The following is a 22,593-nucleotide window of genomic DNA, read 5'->3' as shown; positions in this document are numbered from 1 at the left end:
TGGCTTTTCACCGCTCACAAGCCATGTAATATTCAAAATGATAATGGTCACAAACCAATCGTAATAGTGGATCATGAGCCAAGTAAATGATGTATTGTGTTGTGGTGGAATGGTACAATGGACCACAATTCTGTTTCTGATAATGATAATGGCAAAAAAGGAACTGCAGGGAATAAGAAAAAAAGAAGGAAGCAAGAAAGAAAATGAGAAAAGTGGAAAAGGGGGGAATGCTGATAATATGGCGAATGTCAACGCATTGATGTTGATGTTCTCTTTCCTTCGGTTGTCGTTGAATTGCGTCGGCTGACGTGGATGCACCCGAAGAAAGAGTGCTCACAAGGATTCATTTCAACTGATTTCCTGCCATATGTATCGTGGGTGCACTGGCCACAAACAATGCCCTCCGTTTTGTGCTTATCGGTTGATAATGCAAGAGCAAAATCATTATAAAGGATCACACAATGGGGAGCAAAGAAGGACTATCGCTCTTATAGGGAGAAGCATTGTGTAGTCATTGTCGCTTGTACTTTAGCACACGAGATACGGATACTGACCAATGACGTGCCCATGTTCTTCCGAAACCCGTTAACACAAATGCAAAAGCATCATACACACACGAATAAGATATGCACAATGGTGTTGATTTACATTGTTACCACATGAAACGTTGTATTTGATCAGGCTCGTGTGGCCATATGAATGGACGATATACAAAAAGATAAATGGTGACTAGATGAAGAATTGCATAAACCACCAGGGCCATCCATGTCCTCCATCGCTGTTTGGGTGGGCCAAGTTGAAGACAATAAAATAAAAATGGGATGATAAAGTAACGAAATTCTAATAGAGGAGAAGGTACCAGTGTTGCCACTATGCCTACAAGATAGCCCATCACAACAAGGAGTGTCGTATTTCGTGCTACATACATATGATAAGCAAATGGTCCCGCTGTCAATCTCTCTCTCTTCATTCGCTCTCACCTATAGCATGTAGATTGAACCAACCACTGATGACATACAATGGCACAACAAGGAATCGCACACTCCAATGACGTTGGTATATCCTTTTCCAAATGTAAAACGTGTAATGTCGATTGTCACTCAATAGAAATGGGTGTTCGTAGCTATTCGTGTACATGAAATGTGTTAGTGTTGGAGTGTGTTTGTAGTGTTTGTGAGAGCTCACGTGTAATGTCGTATCAAGTAAAGCATAATGCAAGCTGCACCCATGCATAGAAGGCACCTGATTGATTATCAAATAAAGTTAGCCCCCATAGACCCTGAAGCTTAACCCTTAAACAAAGACCCTTTCAACGTTACCTTGCCAAGTTTGGATGCATGAACGTTTTGATGGCACCATCTGTAAGGATCCAAGGTGCTGCAAAGAAAGAAAGAAACGACGAAAAGTAAAAGAGTTGGGGGAAATGCAAGCCAGCCACATGATTCGCACGATCGCCGAGTACAATTCCTTGGTTCCAAATAAGAAAAGCCATGAATGCCAATAGTGCCAGACAAAAGAAAAATAGCCGTTTCACAATCTCTGGTAAGCGACGACATGTCTTGATCACCAACTGTTGGATGACATTCATTGTGGTGCCTGAGACACAATAAATGATGAGCCTATTTCCCCATTTCTCCTTCAAAAGAGCAATTTACCGAATGATTGGACTGTGTCAAACAAAGGATCATCCAATGACACAATATCAATGATTGCAAGTGCCATAAACACAGTGACCCAAATGATGTTGGTTTGTCGAAATGATAGTGAAATCATACCACTCTATGTAAAACCACCATGTTAATCCCTCGTATGATCTTTTAGGATATGGTAACTTACCAATCCAGCTAGCGTATACTGCTTTTGCTTGACAAGCATGTAACACAGCAAGACGAAAAAGGTTGATCCAGCGTCAGTGTAATAGACAAAGTTGAAGAACATGAGCACCGGGAACCAAGTGAGAGCCAATGCGAATAGATTTCGAGAAAGGATGTCGGTGGATGGATGAAGTAATGCGATGATACGTCGAATCACTAAGAATAACCCAATGGAGAACAATAGATTGGTGGCGCGTAATGCTTGAATGCTGTTGCATAAATCATTTCCAAACAAGCTACCCAAAGCGCGGCTGATCAGGTACCTTTATATATATAACAATAGACGATGGATATGATCAATGATCATCCTGGAAGGATATACATGTTGCATTACAGTCCCGGAGGTGTTGTCAACTTTGGATCCCACGTATTAAAATCATTGGCACAGTAGCGTTGGGCTTGGGGTATATGGAATATCTCGTCCTGTAGCAATGGGAGTTAGCAAAGAGAAGTGACATGCCATGAAGAGAATAGGAGTGCCATTCAGCCATTTACCATGTAGGATTGTGGAATGTGAGTATTGACGAGATTGGCTGTTGCTGCGAGCAAAGCGCAGTGTATTGCCAGAGTAGCCATTATCGATAGGGAAGAGGGAAAATCAAGAAAGGGAATCGGAGCCCCGTTAAATGAGATGCTCAAGGACCCGCCACATCATGGCCATTGATTGGCTAATGGTATTTCTTGGCTAATGATGTGCCCGAGATTAAGCTCTAGGAGTTTTGTTACAGGTACCCATACTGTAAAAAAAAGGACGTGTCAAAGTATCCATGACAACATGATTTCATTGGTAGTGTCTATAGCAACGCGTTTATGTACAACATGCCATCATGGACTTTGGGACAATGAATGTGTGTGTATGTGAGTGTGAGAAGAACGCGATCAAAGAATATACTTTAAAGTTTAAACTTTTATTCGTATTCTGTGTATGGATGTATGGTGTGTGTGTGTGTGTATATGAGTGAATTGAGAATGTGGACGTGTGAGTGAATGAATAAATGAGTGTGTATGTGTGTATGTGTATGTGTATGTGTGCGTGTGTGCGATATTCCGCCACCCAACCACCAGCTCATTGGTGATGGTCGTGTGTACAAGCTCCTCTCTTTCTCTTTCACACTTTCTACACTTTCCCGTTCGCCCCTACTTTACCACTCTTTGTGGTCTCATATTTTTGTTGTTGCGCTCTCTTCAGCTTCTTCAACTTGTCTTTGCTGTTTCTTTGCCGCCCTTTCCTTTAACTCTCTCTCGCTCTCTCTCTCTTTCTCTCCTCGTCATCTGAACAATGGAATCGACTGATCACTTGGATAATCTCCCACCATCCGCTCGACTTGCTCTCCAACACGCTCAGGCTACTCACGATGCTCCTCTCGACGCGACTGAACCTGCCGTGCAAGAACAAGAACCTGCTGTCCCAAGTGCCAATGATCCCGTCGTTGTAGACAACGCTGCCTTTGCTGAACCCATCATTGCTGGAGACGTTCCTATGCCTCGTACTCCCACTGCACCATTGGCTTCTACCAAGGAAAAGAAGAAAGAAAAACTTGATCTGTCATCGGAATCGGCTTTCCCTTCATTGTCACCTGCTGGTTCAGCCCCACGTCCACCAGCTCTTTCAGCTTGGTCCTCTTCTTCGGCACGTGTCAAGACTACCCATAAGCCTGCCAATGCTTCTTCCACTGGTGCTGCTGCTGCTGCTGGTAATACCAAAGCCAAGGCATCTTCTGCTGCTTCATCCGCTCCTCCCGTCACTGAAATGCTTGAGCTTCCTGCTAATCAGCAAATCGCCAATCTTCCCAGCAAGCCTCTTGGTTTCAAAGGCAGTGCCGATGTGATCCAACAAGTCATGTCAAAGACTGGTACCAATATCATCGCTTCTACCAATCGTTCAGGAACCACCACATTCTTGATTCAGGGCCCGCCTACTGACGTAGCCAAGGCAAAGCGTGAATTGATTGCTGGTCTCGTTGTCAAGGTATGTGTATATATATAGAGAGAGAGGGAGAAGAGGATGGGCATATGAATTGATTTTGTTATTCTATATAGCGTACGGTGGAGATTGCTGTCCCAGCTGCTACTCGTCGTTTCATCATTGGTACCAAGGGCAAGAATTTGCAACAAATCGAAGTCAAGTCCGGTGTTCGTATCAACTTCCCTCCTCGTAAGGATGATGAAGGTGAACCTGCTGAGGATGAGACTGTACCTGTAACTTTGGTGGGTGATGCTGCTGGTATTGCTATCGCCAAGACTGAAATTGACAAGATTGTCGGTGAAAAGGTAAGCAAGAAAGGAAATCTTTTTTTCTCAAGAGGACTAAATCGGGGCCATCTATCATCCTATATAGACAGCCAAGCAGACCATCAAGGTAGAAGGCATTGATAGCAAGTATCATCTTTTCTTATCGGGTGCTCGTGGTGAAGCTCTTCAAGCACTTGAAGCTGAATTGGGTGTCAAGGTGCAAATGCCACCTCTTGTGGGTGCTGCTGGTCCAATCACAATCTCTGGTGACAAGGAAAAGGTACAAGAGGCAAAACAAATTTTGGAGAAGCGGGCTGCCGATTTGGAAAAGAACTATCGCACTGCTGCCATCAGCGTCCCCAAGCGCCAGCACAAGTATCTTTTGGGCAAGAACGGTGAAACACTTCGGGAGATCTTGGAAGAATCAGGCAAGTATTGTATATGCCAATCCTCTTTAAGATATATACTTACATGTTACAATAGGTTGTACCATTGAGGTCCCACCTGCCAATGATGCTTCAGACTCCATCACTATCCGTGGTCCCAACGAATGTTTGCTTGAAGGCTTGTCTCTTGCTATGGCCAAGGCTCGTGAAGTGCATGTCAATGCTTTGGATTTGGTCGAGATGAACAAGGGCACTCCCAAGCCTTTTGAATACGCCAAGGCGATGCTCAAGTACTTGGTTGCTCATGGCAGCTTCAGCAAGATTGAAAGCGAATACAATGTCCAGATCAGTGTACCCTCCAACCTTAGTGCATTGAACAACTCGGTGCCCGTTGAGTTTGTCAGCAAGGATGAGAAGGCAATGATTGAAGCATACAAGGCTGGTTTTGACACATGCCGTGCATTGACCCCTGAGCTTTTTGCTACCGTGGATATTGAACCCCATCTCCACCGTCACATTGCTGTACGCCACGCACGTCAAATCCAACGCATCAAGTCGCGTCATGCTGTTGAAGTTTATTTCGCCAATGATAAGGATGAAGATGATATTCCTACCGTGGCTCTCATCTATGATGGCAAGGAAGGTGATGCTCAACAAAAGGCTGCAGCTGCCAAGGATGCTTTAGAGGCTGCTATTGCTGAGATCAAGAAGATTGCTGCTGATTCTGTAAGTATAAGGATGATAAAGGGAAGAGAAGGATACCATGAGAGTAATAGCTAACCCAAAAGCACCCCTTTTTTATAGTCTGATTTCGTCAGCCAAACTGTCAACATCCCTGCCGATTACCATCATTACATCTCTGGTCCCAATCGCACCACCTTGAATGCCATTATTGGTGGCTCCGATTCGGCTATTTCGGTCCGATTTGGAGGTGCATCTCCCGATGCTGTGAATGTTCGTGGTTCTGCCAACGAGGTGAAGCACGTGATTGCAGAAATCAACAAGATTTATGACGCTGCCAAGCGCGATGAGGTAAAGAAAAGAATGGGATGGCATTTTGAAGCATTGGGATACTAATGGAGGGGGGCGAATTTTTGCTATAGTTTGTTGGCTCTTATGCTACCGAGTTCACTATTCCTGCTGCTTACTCGGCCCATGTGATTGGCAAAGCTGGTGGCAACATCAACAAGCTCAAGGAAGAACTTGGTGTCAAGATCGATATCTCTGATGTGGGATCCTCAGCTGGTAATGATGATTTCAAGAGTGTGAGCAAAAAGAACAAGAGCCAGGCCAAGGTGAATGTGGTGATCCAGGGTATTCAAACCAATGTGGAAGCAGCCAAGGAGCGTATCCATAGCTTGGTTAGCAGTCTTGCCGATCAGACCACCTTGACGCTTAATGTGCCACGCGAATTCCATCGTCATTTGATTGGTCCTAATGGCCGTTATGTACGCAAACTCGAGGACAAGTATAATGTATATATCAAGTTCCCCAAGTCTGGATCAGAGCAAAATGGCAGCAGCAGCAGTGGTGATGCTATCACTGTGCGTGGACGCAAAAAGGATGCATCATCAGCAAAGGAGGAGTTGATGGAACTATATGAATATGAAAAGGAGGAACAAGCCAAATGGAAAGAACGCGAAGAAGCTCGCAAGAAGGCTGAAGAGAAGAACAAAAACTGAAAGAACATTGTATTAGAAACACCCCCCTCATCCTACTTTCGTCCATTCCCATCTTAAGTTTTGATTCTGTCCCATCCTCACACACACACTTACAATCTCACACTCTCACACTCACTCACACAACATATATATACACAACAGAGAAAAAAGGACAACTTGTTTCTATTAAGACATTTGCTGTAATAAAAAAAAGAAGGATATCCCTGTTACAATAGTCAAAGAGGCGACAATCAATTTATTTCGTTTGCTTATAGGAAAATCCCATGGTCATGTTGTACGAAAGATCAGATAAGGCATTAATGGTACAGATTAAGTGCAACACATCAGGATGAGATAGTATGGTTGAGACATGTAACAAGGATGATGATGATGATTATCAGTAAATGATCAAGGAGGTGGGGTGATGATGATGTTTATTATGCAGCTATATGAATGCATGTGTCACAAAACTGGGTGTGGATAAGTATAAGTTTCCATGCGTAACCATAGGATAAAATGACGCGAGATGATGATGATGGTAGTAATAATGTTATAAGAGCCCGCCTAATCTCCCCGACCCTTTCTCGAAAAGAAAACCCGTGCGATTCGTTTTCAATCTCTCTCTCTCTTTTTCTTTTCCTCCCTAAACCACTACTTGTTTATTACTCCTTTCAAAGCGATATGCCACGACTAAGATTGAAAGATCTCGAGCCTGCCTTGCAAGCCATCGCCACCGAGGATTATGTATTTCGCAACTGGGCAAAGACCTTCAACTGTACGGCCGAGTTACTCTTCACCCCCAGCTCTGAAGACGAGATCGTCAAGGTAACGCCATTGCTCTTGTAGATCGTGTGCATGGGACCCAATGAAGCTAATCGATCGATCGTATGTATTATTGTTGGCACCGTGGGGAAAATACAGATATTGCACGTGGCACGAGAACACAACAAAAAGGTCAAAGTGTTTGGCAGTGGTCATTCGCCCTCCGATTTGGCATGTACTCAAGGCATCATGGTCAACATTGACAAAATGAATGGGCTGCTACGAGTGGACAAACAAGACTGCACGGTGACAGTGGAAGGTGGCATGTCATTGCACAAGCTAAATGCAGTGCTTGCTGAGCATGGCCTTGCTCTCAGTAATCTTGGTTCTATATCCGACCAGTCAATTGCTGGTGTCATTTGCACGGCTACTCATGGTACAGGAGCTCATTTTGGATGTCTTTCAACTATGGTAAGTGGTGTATTACTATGTTCTTGAGGAAGGTGTACTTATTAGATCTCGTTTCCAAGGTGACGGACTTGACCTTGGTTACAGCGAATGGAGACATTGTACGATGCTCTGCAACCGAAAACCCGGATTTGTTCATTGCAGCACAATGCAGCCTCGGTGCTCTTGGTGTCATTACTCGTGTATCGCTTCAAGTCGAACCCGCTTTCAATCTCGAAGCTATTCAAAAGCCATACAAGTTTCACAATGTGCTCAACGATTGGGATGCAGTCATTCACTCTGCTGAACATGTGCGTGTTTGGTGGATGCCTCATACGGATGATTGTGTTGTTTGGCGTGCCAATCGCACCAACAAGCCAAAGAAATTGATGCCTCCCAATTGGATTCTTGAACGAGGTATCGGTGTTCATGCATATCAATTCATGCTCAATGTTGCACGTTACAAGACATCCATCATCCCTTCCATCACTCGATTCATGTTTGATACCATCCATGCAAGACCACTCCATGTGATTGATGACTCATACAAGGTGTTCAATTTCGATTGCTTGTTTCCACAATACGTCAACGAATGGGCGATTCCATGGGATAATGCACCTCAAGCTTTACGTGACCTTGACACCTTTATCAACACATCCAATCTCAAGGTTCACTTTCCAGTGGAGATCCGATTTGTGGATGAAGATGATATATGGCTTAGCCCTTGCTACAAGACCAAAATGTGCTATATCGGTGTTATCATGTATAGGTAAAAGAGGGATCCTTGTTTCCACACACACACACAACCATTAACATGTTTTATCAACCTAGGCCGTATGGCAATCCAGTGCCCTATAAGAAATATTGGAAGGCGTATGAGGACATTATGCGATCCAATGGCGGTCGACCTCATTGGGCAAAGGTATATACATACATGTAAGGATCAGAAGGAAATGCGTGATAATTTATGGCATTGTCTCTATAGGCACACGGACAAAGCTCACGTGAATTGGAAGCATCATACCCAAAGCTGCGCGCTTTTCTTCAAGTCCGTGAGAAAGTTGATCCGAATGGCATGTTCCTGAACGAATACCTTAAACGACACATTATGTTAGAAAAACCCATTCAAACAGCTGCTATGCTTTAAACAAACCCAAGCCATCTCTTGTTTTACCTCCGTTCAGCCGTCCGTTTACACTATTTTGAATGAAACAACAATAAATGCATGGATACCTGGATTGGGTTAAACGGCAAGGCAAATAGGGAAGCATGCATGATTGTGTGTTGATGGTTGGAATAACAAATCAACATGCCCTGAATAGATGTACTCAGCTTGTTGCACCATGAAAGCGCCCTTGTTGTAGTAGAATAAAGAACATACCAATACATGTGAATCCATTGACAATGAATGCGATGGGGAGAAGCAAGGAGATATAAATGCAGGATGCAGTTCTTTGTTTAATGCAAGATAAGGGGGTGGGTTAGAGTAATACTACTACAGAGAAGATGCATGACTTGGTACAGATAACTAAGGGGAAGGAAAAATGGTATATGTGTGGCACATGCACAGGACCTGCTGGGCCGTGTGAAGACCAAATTTACGCGTGTGATGGATGAATGGAGAAATATACGTGCTCTGTTGTGTGTGTGTGTGTGTGTATACAAGTTGAATGGATTACGGCTGGTAAGGAGGTGGTGGTGATTGTGAGGTATCGTGATGATGATGATCAGCGGTGGATGTTGGTGGTGATGAAGATTGCATTAGCCTGTATTGAAGCTGCAATTGTTGCATGGAAGGACCAGCTTCAATATCATCATCTTGATGGCGTCGTAAATGATGATCAGGTATAGCAACACGAGATACTGATGGTGATGTAAGCGCCACACTCGATGATTGTTGTTGACGTTGTTGTTGTTCATCGTATGAAAAGGCGCTTGCAAACTGGTCAAAAGGAAGTGAGGATGTCGGTTTGCTGCTGCTGGATGCATTGATGGGTGCACATGATGATGAGAGTCCTGGTTGTGCTGATGATTTCATGTTGGGAGGAAAAGATGATTTGGAGGATGATGAAATACGATGTGGATCGTTATTGTTGCTGTAACTCGACTCTCGTCGTCGTCGTCGATGGCGTCTGCATACGACAAAAGCTACCACTGCAATCATGGCTGCACCCACAACACCCACCACGCCAGCAATGACATGCACTACGTTGAAAGCTTTGCTATGGTGATTCCCTGAAAATGTTGCATGGTCTTCCGTTGGTTGTAACTCCCTTTTTTTTGTTTCCCGCAAAAAGATGTCAATTGGTATTTGCAAGGTGACAACCGAAAAAGGAAGAAGAAGAAGGACTACTTACTGTGTTTCTGCAGCCAAAGCGATGGCAATGACAGAAAACAGGAAAAACAACCGCATATGGGGAAGGTGTATAGTTAAAAAGAGGAGAAAAAAGAAGAGAGAAAGAAGAGAAACACTGCACACGGCAAGTGGGAGCCTCTATTTTGCCTTATATTGACCCAAACCTTGCACGCCGGAAACGCAGGAAAGACTTGCGGATCCTCAAATAAAAAGATTGGACCCGCAGTGCACAGAAGAACGTGCAACATCCTAATCAAGAAGTCCTCAAATGCTTACACTTTGGGTCTTGTGATCGTCAATACCATTCATCTCTCCTCTTATTATACCCTCATTCAATACCACCGCTTATCATTGAACATTGTTGTATAAAGGAAAAGAGTAAGAAGAAGAAGGCTGTCATGAATGTTGTCTCAAACGTAAATCATATTTTGCTTCCATTGTACTCGTTTTATCAAATTGATGAAATGCCGACAGAAAATCGAGAAAATGGACAAATGCCGTTTATGTCAAAGGCTAACGCAAAGAGGAGCATGGACTAATGATATTACCATGGCATACGTGTAGTACAAAATAACCCATCATCTCTTGTTTATAGAAAGTGGTAATCCATCTATCTCTTTTATTTCTCGCCAAGTCAATCATGACGTGATGTACAGGGGTTGATGGAGTGGAAGATGTGTATCACTTGTTATGGATGGATGGGTGAGTAGGTGACGTGAGTGGGTATGTTGGTATGATAGATTAAGGTGTCAGGATTTATACACACATACATACCCGCAGCCAACTTTCTGAAACGCAAGTCGCCTTCTTTTTCGTGTCTTTGCATTCCACACCTCCACCCACTTTCCACCAATGTCAGAGACGGCCACTTCACAATTAAACGAACACGTCCAAAAGGTCTCCAGCATTCACAAGAAGCAGCCACCCAAGTTGGAATTCCTATACCATTACAATGACGCCATTAAAGGATACGCTGCCGAATTGACCCTCTTTGGACGCACCTATCGATCCCATTTCTACAAGAAGAAAAAAACAGCCAAAGAAGCCGTGTCAGCTATGGCGTTATATGATCAACCATACATGGCCAAAGCCAAAGTACCACCTCTTCAAGAAGAGCCCTTGGATGAAAAAGATACTTCAGCTTGGCAGTCGTTTGCAAAGGCGAATGCTGTTCTTCCTCCTCCTCCTCCAACAGCACCAACGAATGCATTATCCCCAGTCAACAGCAACAACAACAACACAAACAACATGTCATCCAATCCTTCAGCAGCTCCACGAAGGCAGATGGTGCAACGCGTTCAACGTTGGTTGGATCATTCTCTAAACGATCAACATTCCAAATCATACGTTAGTCTGCTGAATGAACTTGTCCAGGTGCTTGCCATTGAACCACCACGCTATACAACTGCTCAAGCATATCATGCCATCGGTGGACGCACCCATGCACCCTACACTGCCACTCTCTTTGTCGATAGTCGCGTTTTTACTACTCCTGAACCACAAGATACTATCAATGATGCCAAGAATCATTGCGCTTATTACGCCATAGTCGCGTTGGTATATGATGTTTGTGGAGTATCGGTCGACCAACAGCAACCACTACAATCACTACAGCAACCATTATCTCCATATCAGCAATTCCAACCATTACAATCACCACAACAGCCATCCTTATTTCCACCACAGCAGCCATCATTATTCCCATCCCAACAGCCACATCAACAACTACAACCACAGCCCTCAGCACTTCCACCAGGCGTTTTGACGCGACCTTTGCCAAAACTCAGCCTTCCACCAGGCATCCACAAGCGACCTATTATCTCAACCTTCAACAAGACCGAGATGATGATGTTGAACGAATTGGCAAGCAAATTACAATGGGAGATACCAACCTATGACATCGAGGACAGCATTGATGAACGCACTAAAAGTACCATCTTTCGATGCACCATTACGCTACAAGCTAAAAAGGACAAGCAAGCGTCGAATGGAGAACAACAACAGCAGCAGCAAGAACCATACGTGTTTTTGGGTACGCAATGGTGTCAATCAAAGAACCAAGCCAAGCATTGTACAGCAGCTCAGGCACTTGAAGAGCTATCTCAAAACGGATTGTGTGTGATTGTTCGTGATTGAAGGCCCCCTTTAATCCTATTATGATTTGATCTTTGAATTATCAGGCACGCAGCATCATTTGTATATATAGCAATCTTTGGTAGCAGTAATAACAGTAAAATGACATGTATGATTTGTTTACATTGGAATAATGATGGGATCAAATGTCTGTGGCAAATATGGAAGGGATCATCAGGGTATGTACAATGCAGAATCATCATCATTCATGCGTCATGACACGTCGGATAAACATTTGCATGATGGAACCAAAAACGGGGTTGTCAAAGCAACCCGTAACATGCAATGCAATACATGACTCAATCACTTTACGCCGTGAATGAGGTATACCATCAAGGAGGAAAAAGTTACATCCTGGTATCGATGCTCGTTGTACTGCTTTGTTCGTTCCGACAACAAAGTAAGGGGAGAATAGCGTATGGGTTCCATAGCAACCTCCCGAGCGCTTCCGAAATAATTCACGTCTAAAGGGTGAAAGAGTACGATTAATGATTGTTGCACTACTGTTCGATGTCACAAAGGAACATGACGAGGGGCTTGGGCGGCATATGATTCATAATGGTGGAGAATCTCCCGTCCATTTCCGACATACGGGATCGTCATCGACTGCCTTTTTTGCACCCTACTGATAATATAAAGCAATGGGCATGTGCCCCTTTGAATGAGCAGTATCTTCTCTTTTTTCTTTTATTCTTCCTTTTGCAACAACAACAACATCACTCGACCATGTCTATCGCTAGCCAGTATTTTATTGCCTCTGTGCAAGAAAACAAGCCATTTGCGCCCAAGAAGCCTATTGAGCTTTACAGCAATCAATACTTTGCTGCATGCACCATTGGTGGTATCCTTGCTTGCGGGTAATGTATTTTATCGAGAAGGCCAAAGGGTTCCACACATCCCGTATTCACACACACGCATATATTACTAGACCCACGCATGCTCTAATGACACCTTTGGATCTTGTAAAGTGTCGACTTCAGGTAAGAGAAAAGTCATTTTACTTGCTACTGGATTGGAAATTCATGCAATGCATATAGGTGAAACCAGACCTTTATAAGGGCATTGTGGATGGATGGAAAACAATCATTCGTACGGAAGGCATGGGAGGTTTGTTGGTGGGTTTTGGTCCCACTGCTGTTGGCTATTCAATGCAAGGTGCTGGCAAGTACGGTCTTTACGAGTACTTCAAGTACAAGTATGCCGATATCGTTGGTGAAACCAATGCACACAAGTATCGTGGATTATTGTACCTCACGGCTTCAGCTTCAGCCGAGTTTTTCGCTGACATTTTGTTGTGTCCCTGGGAAGCACTCAAGGTGCGACAACAAACATCCTATCCACCATTTGCACGCGGTACTATTGAAGGCTTCAAAAAATTGAATGCTGCCGAAGGTCTCAAGGGCTTTTACAAGGGCATCACACCTCTTTGGGGTCGTCAAATTCCATATACCATGATGAAGTTTGCATCCTTTGAAGCTACGGTCGAGTTTATCTACAAGACATGTCTCAGCAAACCAAAGCATGAATACAACAAGTTGCAGCAGGTATGATGTTATCATGATAAGTGTATACATGCATCATCCATTAACGTGTAATATCCAATAGCTTGGTGTCAGCTTTGCTGGTGGCTATATTGCTGGTGTCTTGTGTGCTTCTGTTTCTCATCCAGCCGACGTGGTTGTGTCCAAACTTAATAATCTTCCCGAACCTGCACCCGGTCAACCTAAAATGGGTGCTATTGAAGTTGCCAAAGAACTTGGATGGAAGGGTGTCTGGCGTGGACTTGGTCCTCGTATCGTCATGATTGGTACATTGACCGGTCTTCAGTGGCTCTTTTACGATACATTCAAGGTCTATGTCGGCTTGCCAACAACAGGTTCAACGCCCAATGACAATGACAACCAAAGTAAAATAGAAGAAATCGAGCAGTAGATACATGTAACACTCATTTTTATTGTAAATACACACACTATTGTTATTTTGGTTGCAATCAATGAATGGATTACACAGCGTTGTATGGCCTTTTGCGGAATATAAATAGCCCGTGCGCACAAAATTATGCTGGATCGGGTTCATCCTCAGAGTGGTGCCGGTGTGGCTGTGCAAAAGATGCTATCACAGCAATCGTTGTGATTGAGAAGCAGTATTCTTTGTGGATTGTTATCATTTGCTTGTTCACCATATGCATCCAAGTATAGGGATTGTTGATGTCTTTGTGTAAGAATTCGCAAGGTCAACATTAATTGATTCATGGCAAACGGTGTTTGAGCGTAAAAGCGATATGACGATGTTTATTTATGTAGTAATGCAATAACACGATGTAGTCAACAAGCTGATGAATGAGCAAAGGCAACAAATAAAAAAAATTTGCTCCGTAGAGCTATCCATCTCAGAGAGTTAGTGTCATCCTTGTGCAGGGGCCATGCTAATCTTCTCTGTATCGTTCCAATTTTAAGAAGTGACAGAGGTCCTGAGGACGTGTCAATTACCCCCAGAATCGATCGCCTTTTAAAATGGTTTTTGGCATCCTTAAACATCAACTTGTGGGTCTCATTCATTTACAATTGCACCCTTTTTTCTCAACATCCGCAGCCTCTATTCCACTGTTTTTTCTCTTGTTTTGAAGGTAGACACTTTCAGCAACTATGTAGCAACAACGTTGTCCGGTCATTGTCAGCAATGGGTGTAAAAGAGTGGTGCATTCAGCCAAATGGGCTCTATGAAACGAGCAACAAGTGTCAATTCCTTTGAGGTTCAAGTGATGGAGGCAACGCTACCATACCAATCGTATTGGAGCAAGCGAACGACTTTGTCGAGAAACTACTCTTGGGTGTTCGAGGGACAACGCTACGTTTGCAACCAGCCAATTTGGTGTTTCAGCCCTGTAGTGAAGCGAGTAGTACCCTTGAAAGTTGTAGTTGTACTTTATGATAAGCGAAAGGTAGTTCAATAAAGAAAAAGGATCCAAAAGCATAAAAGATGCCTTCATTAGCTGATAGGAAGAGAGCATTGTTGTTTATTTGGCATCAGGGTTATACTGCTGGTACGTAAAGGATTGGCACTTGCTGAAGGCCATACATAGATATTGGATCGAATTACCCTACACGATGGCAACAGCTTTTGAAAGTGACAACTGGAACGATTCTTTATGCCTAGCACATATTACGCTTGCCCATGGATTGTACCGATGAAGAATATCAAGGAGTTGGCGTAGTAGAGAAAACAGGTGGCGATCCTGCTGCCTTCCGCGGTTTCACCAAATCAGTTTCATGCACTTTTTCAAGGCAAACCCGAGGATGTCTATTTCCACGGATGTCAAGCCTCCGATAGATTTTCGAGAAGAACCAATCTTTATCGTTCATGCTACTTTATCCTTTCGCATGTGAAGGTAGCTTCATTTTCGCACGCCCTCCTTTATTTCTAGTAGCTGGATACGGCTGACTACTACGTCAATGCACAGCACAGCACAAGCCCACATATTCTATTTCAATGATTCTCGTCCGATACTTGCATGTAGATGTTGTGCACATTCATTTCTCCTGTAACCCAAAGCAACAACAGCAACATCGCATAGATTGCACCCTATAATATCCTCCTTCTTATACTATGCATGTTGCATGGATACCATCCCTATGGATACGTACTCAGAATGAGTGATGATGGTTATGATTGGTTTTCACCGATATATGAAGAACGCTTGCTTTTTGGGGGAAAGCGTATTTTCTATATCGCTTTTTTGCAACTCAACCTAATAAAACGTGGGACAACCCAGCATTCGAATCCGACTATCCTAATGCGGAGCAACCCCTGAGCAAGTCCTGTGCGGAAAAAGTATGCACTTTTTGGCCAGGGGGTCCTCTTTGCACAATGGGGCACACTTGTAGCACATCCTGGCATAATGTTGAGAGGGAGTATGGTGTATGTGTGTACATGGCCCCACCACCACAGACCACCACCACCAACTTTATTCGTTAACTTGGGACGTGCACGTGTGTGTGTGGCCTTGTTGGTCTTCCCAAATGATATAGGTATTTCTTCGCCGATGGCAGAAAATCTACTTTTTGCTGGGTGCAAGTGATGACTACGTACATGACATCCTTTTTTTTTCTTCTCTATCACTTTCCGATATGGGATAACCTGCATCCCAAAAAAAAGAAACCAACAAATCTCCAAATACAGGCACATGTTAATGTGGGCTGCGTAAAGTCATGCATGAATGTTAATTATATGTTATTGTTGTTGCTTTATTCCCCAACATGATCGCCAAAACTGTCAGGTACACGGAACTAGAAATCTCAATATTGTGTCCGCACCATGTTCATGTTTGGGAATGGTGACCCGGATCTTAACGAGGGTGACAGGGCGTCAAAGACACCTCCAATTGTAGCAGCGAGTCGACATCTTCCATGTCCCTGCATTGGGTGCTTTTTTTAGCAATGGGGTCGATCACTGTTACACAAGTATTTAAAACGATCAGAAACAATGACCAGAATAGATCTCATCACGCACTAATAGAAGCAGGTCATCGGGATGTTTGATGCAGTGGACTATACAGCATAGGAGAAAACAATGAATGAAAATGTGAGATACAAGTAGGAGCAAAGTGATCAAGAGGGATGTTGGCTATACAGGGCGAAAAGTGTATATCGAAGGGTGGAGCCTGAATTAGGGTAGCCGTGTTCCAGACCGTCGCTGAACAAAGGAGCACACAACAGGGCACCAAAAAGCACACACCCACCACGCACACACACAACACGCCTTTGAGTTTCATTGTGTCACCCACACACGATCCTTTCCTTTTAGGTATGAAAAATGACGGATCGGGAGCGGGGTCAAAAAAGGTGGATGGCAGGTAGGTGGTGGGTTCTTTGCTTGTACCAATATATAAACCACTACCCCCAACCGCTCGTTTTCTTTTTCATTTTTCACTTTTCATTTTCTGCAAATCATCAAATTTACGTCATGGCTTCACGATTCGTCGAACACTTTGATATTGACACGCCTCTACCGGATACCGTATTCGAGCAAGAACCCCAATCACCAACACTTTCTACCGCGTCGAGCGCCTCTTCATCATCCTCGTCTTCTTCCTCATCCACTGCCGCCGATCACAACAAGAATTTGACCGTAAAGTTAAAACGATTCATTGGCACCATCCGCAAAAAGGACTCTTACCAACAACAACACCGAAATCTTTCTGCCATCTTTTCGTGATCTGTCATCATTTGACGACTATTGTCCTCCTCCTCTCCTCTCCTCTCTCTTTTCTCTCTTTTGTACATAACATCCCGCTCGTTTTCTTTTTACACGCACACCTTTCTTTGTTGCTGTTTACATCATATGTTAATTAGATACCAAAAGGATCATTATAGCCGATCCGATACGTTCTCTTTCTCTCTCTTTTGCTCTCTCTCTCTCTCGTATATATATATATATATATCTAATGTGCATTGAATGCACAATAAAGTTCAAGCCAACATGTTTTAGCTAAAGTTGTGTAACGAAAATTGATTCATTGTTGCTTTCATATTGGGGAGTAAAGAGGAAAGTGATCGTATATGTGAAAGAGTTGCTTTACGAAAGGAAGGGTTGCTTTTCTTCATCCTTTTTCTCGGTGGTTGACCAGACCTGTTCATCTTCCTTGTCAGACAACGCAATGGGCTCGTATTCATCGTGAGCTGAGACCATGATTTGGCGGATAACCATAGCAATGGCGAGGAAAAATGCACATACACCACCAGTGATCATGCCACGAACAGCTGTGCTTTGTTCATTCCACCAAGTCACCATAGGATCAACAAGAGCTGAGGCACATCCCTTTTGACCGGCGTGTTCTGGAATCATGTTGGGGGGTGGTTGTGCAATGTTGTGGGGTTCTGGAGATGATTTGAATGCATTAGTGTCAGGTTGATCATGGAAAGAAAGAAAGAAAACAAGAAGAAAAAAACGGGTGATAAATTAAAAAACCTACCAGATGACATGTCGTCATGTTGTTGTTTCTCCTGGGTTTGATCAGCATTCTCCTCCTCAGCAACCATAGCAGGACCAGGAAGCAAGAAACCAGTAAGAGGATCCACTGCCCATCGCTCCACCTTGCCATTATCAAAGACATCCAAAATTTGTTGACCAGCATTGGTTTGAACCACTTGTTCGCCATTGATCTCGGTGATACGTTCTTCGATAGCCATACGACGGAAGGTGGTACCATCATCGAGCTTGATTTCATCCAAAAGAGTGGCATGGACTTCCACATTAGCAAGGCCAATATCAAAAGTATCTTCCAAGATGGCAGCTTCTTCTTCAGAGGCGATCATCAGCTTTTCTGGATTTGGTGCAACGGCAGCTTCAACTTGAACATTCGACACCCCGACGTCAACGGGTACACCGTTACAATGCAGCTATCATTGCATGCGTAAGCATAAAGAAAATCGAATTCATGCATCATTTATATACCTGGTTCTCAATCACATCAAAGGATACTTGAACAGCCATCACACGCTCGGCGAGCAATGATCCATCGTCGTCAACAAGGTCGTCAGTGCGTGTCACTGTAACATACAAATGCTCATCGCCTTTAACGTTTGCTGGAACACCAGTAACGTCGATGGATGTGGTGGATAAGTCTTGAAGAGGAGCTGCAATAGCTGGAGTCGTTCAAAATGCACAGACCACGTGTGAAGGAAGAAGAGGTTGACAATGAGGATATGGAGTGTGGTGGAAGCATTGCTCACATTAGTCCCGAGAGCTGTTTTCAATGTGCTCGTTCTATACAATCACTTACCTGCTCCAACAAAAGCAAGAGAAACGAGTGATGTCACTTTGCTTAGTCTCATAATGACGGAATGCTTAGATGAGAAGAGGAAAAGTGAAAGGCAAAAAACCGACGACGACCGCACATGCGCATTATGAGCTTGTTGGCACTACGTCATTACAGCCAGTGATTGGATGCCATTTGTGCTAATATCGGGCTATTCCCTCTTGCTTGCCAACCTCCTATTTTACATGTGGGCGCATAGCAACCTTTCATATATCTCCATATGCCGTGATGTGTCTTGCGTCTTTGTATTGCTTCTTTAGCCCATCAACAGCCTCCTGCATTCATGGTAGTACCGGGTACCCATCATCCTTCCTCCATTTGCATAATTTGGCAAGCAGCAGTGTGTGCAACGTTGTGCCAAATCATCACCATGACATCTTTGTTACGGCATTCTTAATTTTATGGTATCAACTTAATGAGCTAAAAGGATCGTCTCTTTGCTTATCTCAAACGCCCAGTCGAAAACTCTTGGCAGTAGCTTAATCCCCGTTGCCAGGCAACATCATCTCGTCGGCTGCCCCAATTCCCATCATGGTGCCCAAGCTAGTACAACAACATGATCCATCACCATAGCAATAGTAGTAGTAATGGATGCTCTTTCTTATTATCGGAAAATTGCATACCCTGATGCATCACCCTTTTCTTTTCCCTTGTCAGCGTAACCATCAAGGTGTTCTCTCGCTTGTTTGTTTCACCCATCTTCATACCCTTTTGAATACTATCAACCATCATCATCATAAGAAAGCACATTAACTTGTGTATTCAACAACTGCTTTCTCCGAGATGCAAGTCATGACCAAAATCTAGTACTAAAATCCGTTTATCTTGACCGGCGCTATAGTAACAATAAATAAACACACATGAGCATGACCACATCTTGATTTCGGATAGCACTCCTTCGGGGCTTTTCTTTGATCTACCTGATAATCTGTGTGGGGCTAATCAATGCATTGAAAATCCAGCTGTCATGAGCGTTTTGAAAGTTTAACAGGCATTGACCTGTATTGGCATCCCAGACCTTGAGAGTACGATCATAGCTGCCTGTGATCACACGATCCTATAGAAGAATACAAAAGAGAGCAATGAATTTGAATGACCCTTATATAGAGCATCATCCTTTGATGCACTTTAATTGATCCACCTCCCCCCATACACAAAAAGGGATGATAATAACATACCCCGTAACAATCCACTGTACGAATGAGCTGATCATGGCCAACGAGTGTTGCTTTACAGTCACCAGTATTGGCATTCCATACTTTAAGCAATGCATCTTGGCCACCACTAAAGATCCTTCCAGCCATGGGATCATATTTTGCACATGCGAGACCACGTAGATGCCCAACAAGAGTTCGTAAACACTCTCCAGTATCCACATTCCATACTTTAAGTGTGCCATCTCCTGAAGCTGAAACAACATGTGATGTACCACGAATTTGTTGTAGTGCATTGACAGGTCCACCATGGCCATCGAGACGGCGAATTTCCTTTGCCGTAAGCTGATCCCAAACACGCACCGTGCCATCACGTGAGGCACTTACGATCCATTCATTGACAATGCATACATCCAATACACCATTCGTATGACCTCGTAAGCGATGTACAGGAACCAAGGCTGGTAGCGAATGCCAAATGACACATGTACCATCCGATGATCCAGATACCATCCAATGATGTCCGCTATCACGCTGAATTTTGAGACACAATACGCTGCCATCGTGATGTGTGCGACTTGCCACGCATGTGTATGTTGCTAAATCCCAAATGCGTATAGAATGATCCCTGCTACCACTGACAAGGTATCGTTCATCATACCGCATAATACAATAGACGCTATCTGTATGCCCCACCATATACCGTGCTTGTGCTTGCCCTCGTTGCCATCTTTTTTCCAAAAGTGAATGATGGCGATAATAGTCAGATGCTGGTAAAATAGGATGCTTGATTCGAGCACCAAAGTGTCGAGTCAATAGCGTACGCCATAAACCATCGTCACTGCACACTGCATGCATATGTCTATTTGTCCTTGATAGGGTTGCAATGCTTGCACAGTCGAGATACACAAGCACAAGTTGAATGACCTCAGGTGGAAGACGTTGCAGGATATCGCCTAAGTGATTCATTAGCATGGTTTAATAAAAATAGATCTTGCGCTTCTTCAAGTTAATCAATCATGTAAACTCACATGATGGTAAAGGTGATGATGATGGCCCTGCCACTAAAGGTGAGGATCGGTTCCTTAAACCGGAGAATTTCAAAAAGGCAAAGCAGCGCTGCTTCTTGGAGCTTTGTGATGTGCTGTTGGATATTGAAGAATCGGTCGGCGATGTTAAAGGGCGCCTGTTTAAGCATCGAGTAACTACAGTGCCATCCTTTTGAGTGATGACAGCAATATGTGTGGTATTTGAAGATATGGATGAATTATGTTGTTGTTGCTGGTGCTGTTGTTGGTGTCGCCCGCTCTTGTTGGACGAGTATAGTAACGAAAATAATTTGGCCGAGGAGCTGTAAAGCTGTGTCATTGAAAGGGGGACTGCAGCACGAGACGAAAGAAGAGCAAGTGTTGGCACCTGTAGATGAAAAGTAAAGAAAAAAGGAAATGGAGGGAAAGTTTCCGTTTGTTGATGGTCTTGTATGTGTGTGCGTGTGTGTGTTTATGCACATCCTATCACGCACGGTGGTGAAAGTTCAATCGCTCTTTCCCTGTGTAAATACAACATCTCAATACCATCTCATGAAATTGACACAATCGGATTGCTTTTCGCCTCGTTTATCATTGCAGCCGATTGATTCTCCTGGTTCTCGACGAATTTTCCGAAAAGTGTCGATATGCATCTTTACGATTCTCGCGTTGTTTGTTGTTTGTTTTCTAGGTTGTCCCTCGTAAGTCGATCATCACATCGAGCTCAATGCATGTGTCTTTGCACACACTTTTTAAAACCACAACCAAGGCCATATCTATAGCATCCATTGCTGTGTCACAATGATCATTGCGCTCGAAACGCATACGAATAAAGATCACAGCACCAAAGGGTTGAGATAAACTCGTGTCAGTTACTGATAAAAGAGAGAGATAACGTAGACCAGCGCCATTAAAATGCTATCATCGTTTCGCTTTGCTAGCTGGATCTTCTAACTCATTTCGTCATTTCCCTCGTAAACTTATTTACCCGATGCGCGTTGCTTGCAGCATACAACTGAATCCAGAAAAACGTGGCCTCATGACCCAATGCAAGGATATGTAAAGCTAATTTGTATGCTCACGATGAGACGGCGCTTCTTCCACTTTTATCACAACTTGCTTGAAAGCAATATCCAATGGTCATGTAAACGCTGTGCTTTTTCGGTCGTAAAAAGCAGGCCCATTATGTGTACCTGATAGGTACAACCCCGCGTCTCGAATACATGCCGCCTATGTTTCCGGTAAAAACAAGCATTAGTCTTCACGTGGTTGTCTTTGTTAACAGCACTATTATTACCTTCCATCCCGAGTGTGCTCATGATGATGATCCTTGGTGAAAAAGGCTCACTTTTCAGTCCACAAGAAGAAGGGCAACATTTAGGCTTCCATACGTGCCTGGTATCACATGACAATTATTATTTTAGTCGTATGGAATTAACATACAGCTTTCTACCAGTATCATGGGCCTAACCCACTGGCTTTGGTGTAGTTGCTTGATCCTGATATGCACCTAGCAACATACATGTCCTTATCGTTCCTATAATGTGACCCGCGAAACCTTTCCTCAAGAAACCAATGTATCCAAACCAGGGCACTACGTTTCTTCCCCTACAGGCAAAACCCCTTCACAACCCCTGTGGGTGATATTGCTGCCACCAAGATGACGCTGGTCAATGCGCAAAGGATGTTTTTTCACTCATCACTTGAACTACACATACAATCGACCTGATTCGTTGGCGTGTG

The 22,593-nt window shown here is 43.7% G+C and overlaps 9 protein-coding genes across 9 annotated transcripts; 5 read left to right on the top strand and 4 right to left on the bottom strand.

Annotated features, from left to right (window-relative positions):
- Positions 1-652: 652 nt before the first annotated feature.
- On the bottom strand, positions 653-2,450 carry O0I10_000224 (uncharacterized protein; the record flags this gene model as incomplete). The annotated part of the gene is made up of 8 exons (XM_058480338.1): positions 653-918; positions 981-1,123; positions 1,186-1,242; positions 1,320-1,596; positions 1,656-1,779; positions 1,837-2,137; positions 2,209-2,297; positions 2,370-2,450. 8 exons carry the CDS (start codon positions 2,448-2,450, stop codon positions 653-655), a joined length of 1,338 nt encoding a protein of 445 aa, XP_058348861.1.
- A 703-nt stretch (positions 2,451-3,153) lies between these two features.
- On the top strand, positions 3,154-6,174 carry O0I10_000223 (uncharacterized protein; the record flags this gene model as incomplete). Its single annotated transcript, XM_058480337.1, has 6 exons — positions 3,154-3,843; positions 3,915-4,145; positions 4,213-4,534; positions 4,590-5,218; positions 5,297-5,524; positions 5,596-6,174. The coding sequence occupies 6 exons, from the start codon at positions 3,154-3,156 to the stop codon at positions 6,172-6,174; spliced, it is 2,679 nt and encodes an 892-aa protein (XP_058348860.1).
- Positions 6,175-6,834: 660 nt separating this feature from the next.
- Positions 6,835-8,509, top strand: O0I10_000222 (uncharacterized protein; the record flags this gene model as incomplete). Its single annotated transcript, XM_058480336.1, has 5 exons — positions 6,835-6,978; positions 7,075-7,386; positions 7,446-8,131; positions 8,194-8,284; positions 8,348-8,509. 5 exons carry the CDS (start codon positions 6,835-6,837, stop codon positions 8,507-8,509), a joined length of 1,395 nt encoding a protein of 464 aa, XP_058348859.1.
- A 528-nt stretch (positions 8,510-9,037) lies between these two features.
- O0I10_000221 (uncharacterized protein) lies at positions 9,038-9,775 on the bottom strand (the record flags this gene model as incomplete). Its single annotated transcript, XM_058480335.1, has 2 exons — positions 9,038-9,635; positions 9,720-9,775. The coding sequence occupies 2 exons, from the start codon at positions 9,773-9,775 to the stop codon at positions 9,038-9,040; spliced, it is 654 nt and encodes a 217-aa protein (XP_058348858.1).
- Positions 9,776-10,570: 795 nt separating this feature from the next.
- On the top strand, positions 10,571-11,854 carry O0I10_000220 (uncharacterized protein; the record flags this gene model as incomplete). Its single annotated transcript, XM_058480334.1, has 1 exon — positions 10,571-11,854. The coding sequence occupies one exon, from the start codon at positions 10,571-10,573 to the stop codon at positions 11,852-11,854; it is 1,284 nt and encodes a 427-aa protein (XP_058348857.1).
- A 723-nt stretch (positions 11,855-12,577) lies between these two features.
- O0I10_000219 (uncharacterized protein) lies at positions 12,578-13,783 on the top strand (the record flags this gene model as incomplete). Its single annotated transcript, XM_058480333.1, has 4 exons — positions 12,578-12,708; positions 12,780-12,831; positions 12,889-13,395; positions 13,457-13,783. The coding sequence occupies 4 exons, from the start codon at positions 12,578-12,580 to the stop codon at positions 13,781-13,783; spliced, it is 1,017 nt and encodes a 338-aa protein (XP_058348856.1).
- Positions 13,784-16,813: 3,030 nt separating this feature from the next.
- On the top strand, positions 16,814-17,065 carry O0I10_000218 (uncharacterized protein; the record flags this gene model as incomplete). The annotated part of the gene is made up of 1 exon (XM_058480332.1): positions 16,814-17,065. One exon carries the CDS (start codon positions 16,814-16,816, stop codon positions 17,063-17,065), a length of 252 nt encoding a protein of 83 aa, XP_058348855.1.
- Positions 17,066-17,425: 360 nt separating this feature from the next.
- Positions 17,426-18,684, bottom strand: O0I10_000217 (uncharacterized protein; the record flags this gene model as incomplete). The annotated part of the gene is made up of 4 exons (XM_058480331.1): positions 17,426-17,727; positions 17,823-18,249; positions 18,305-18,486; positions 18,633-18,684. 4 exons carry the CDS (start codon positions 18,682-18,684, stop codon positions 17,426-17,428), a joined length of 963 nt encoding a protein of 320 aa, XP_058348854.1.
- A 746-nt stretch (positions 18,685-19,430) lies between these two features.
- On the bottom strand, positions 19,431-21,190 carry O0I10_000216 (uncharacterized protein; the record flags this gene model as incomplete). Its single annotated transcript, XM_058480330.1, has 4 exons — positions 19,431-19,503; positions 19,589-19,725; positions 19,847-20,778; positions 20,854-21,190. The coding sequence occupies 4 exons, from the start codon at positions 21,188-21,190 to the stop codon at positions 19,431-19,433; spliced, it is 1,479 nt and encodes a 492-aa protein (XP_058348853.1).
- Positions 21,191-22,593: the final 1,403 nt, after the last annotated feature.

Source organism: Lichtheimia ornata (assembly GCF_029851405.1).
Source record: "Lichtheimia ornata isolate CBS 291.66 chromosome Unknown scaffold00001, whole genome shotgun sequence".
Lineage (NCBI taxonomy): Eukaryota > Fungi > Mucoromycota > Mucoromycetes > Mucorales > Lichtheimiaceae > Lichtheimia > Lichtheimia ornata.
The sequence above is the reverse complement of the archived record's forward strand: the minus strand, read 5'-3'. Positions and strand labels throughout refer to the sequence as shown.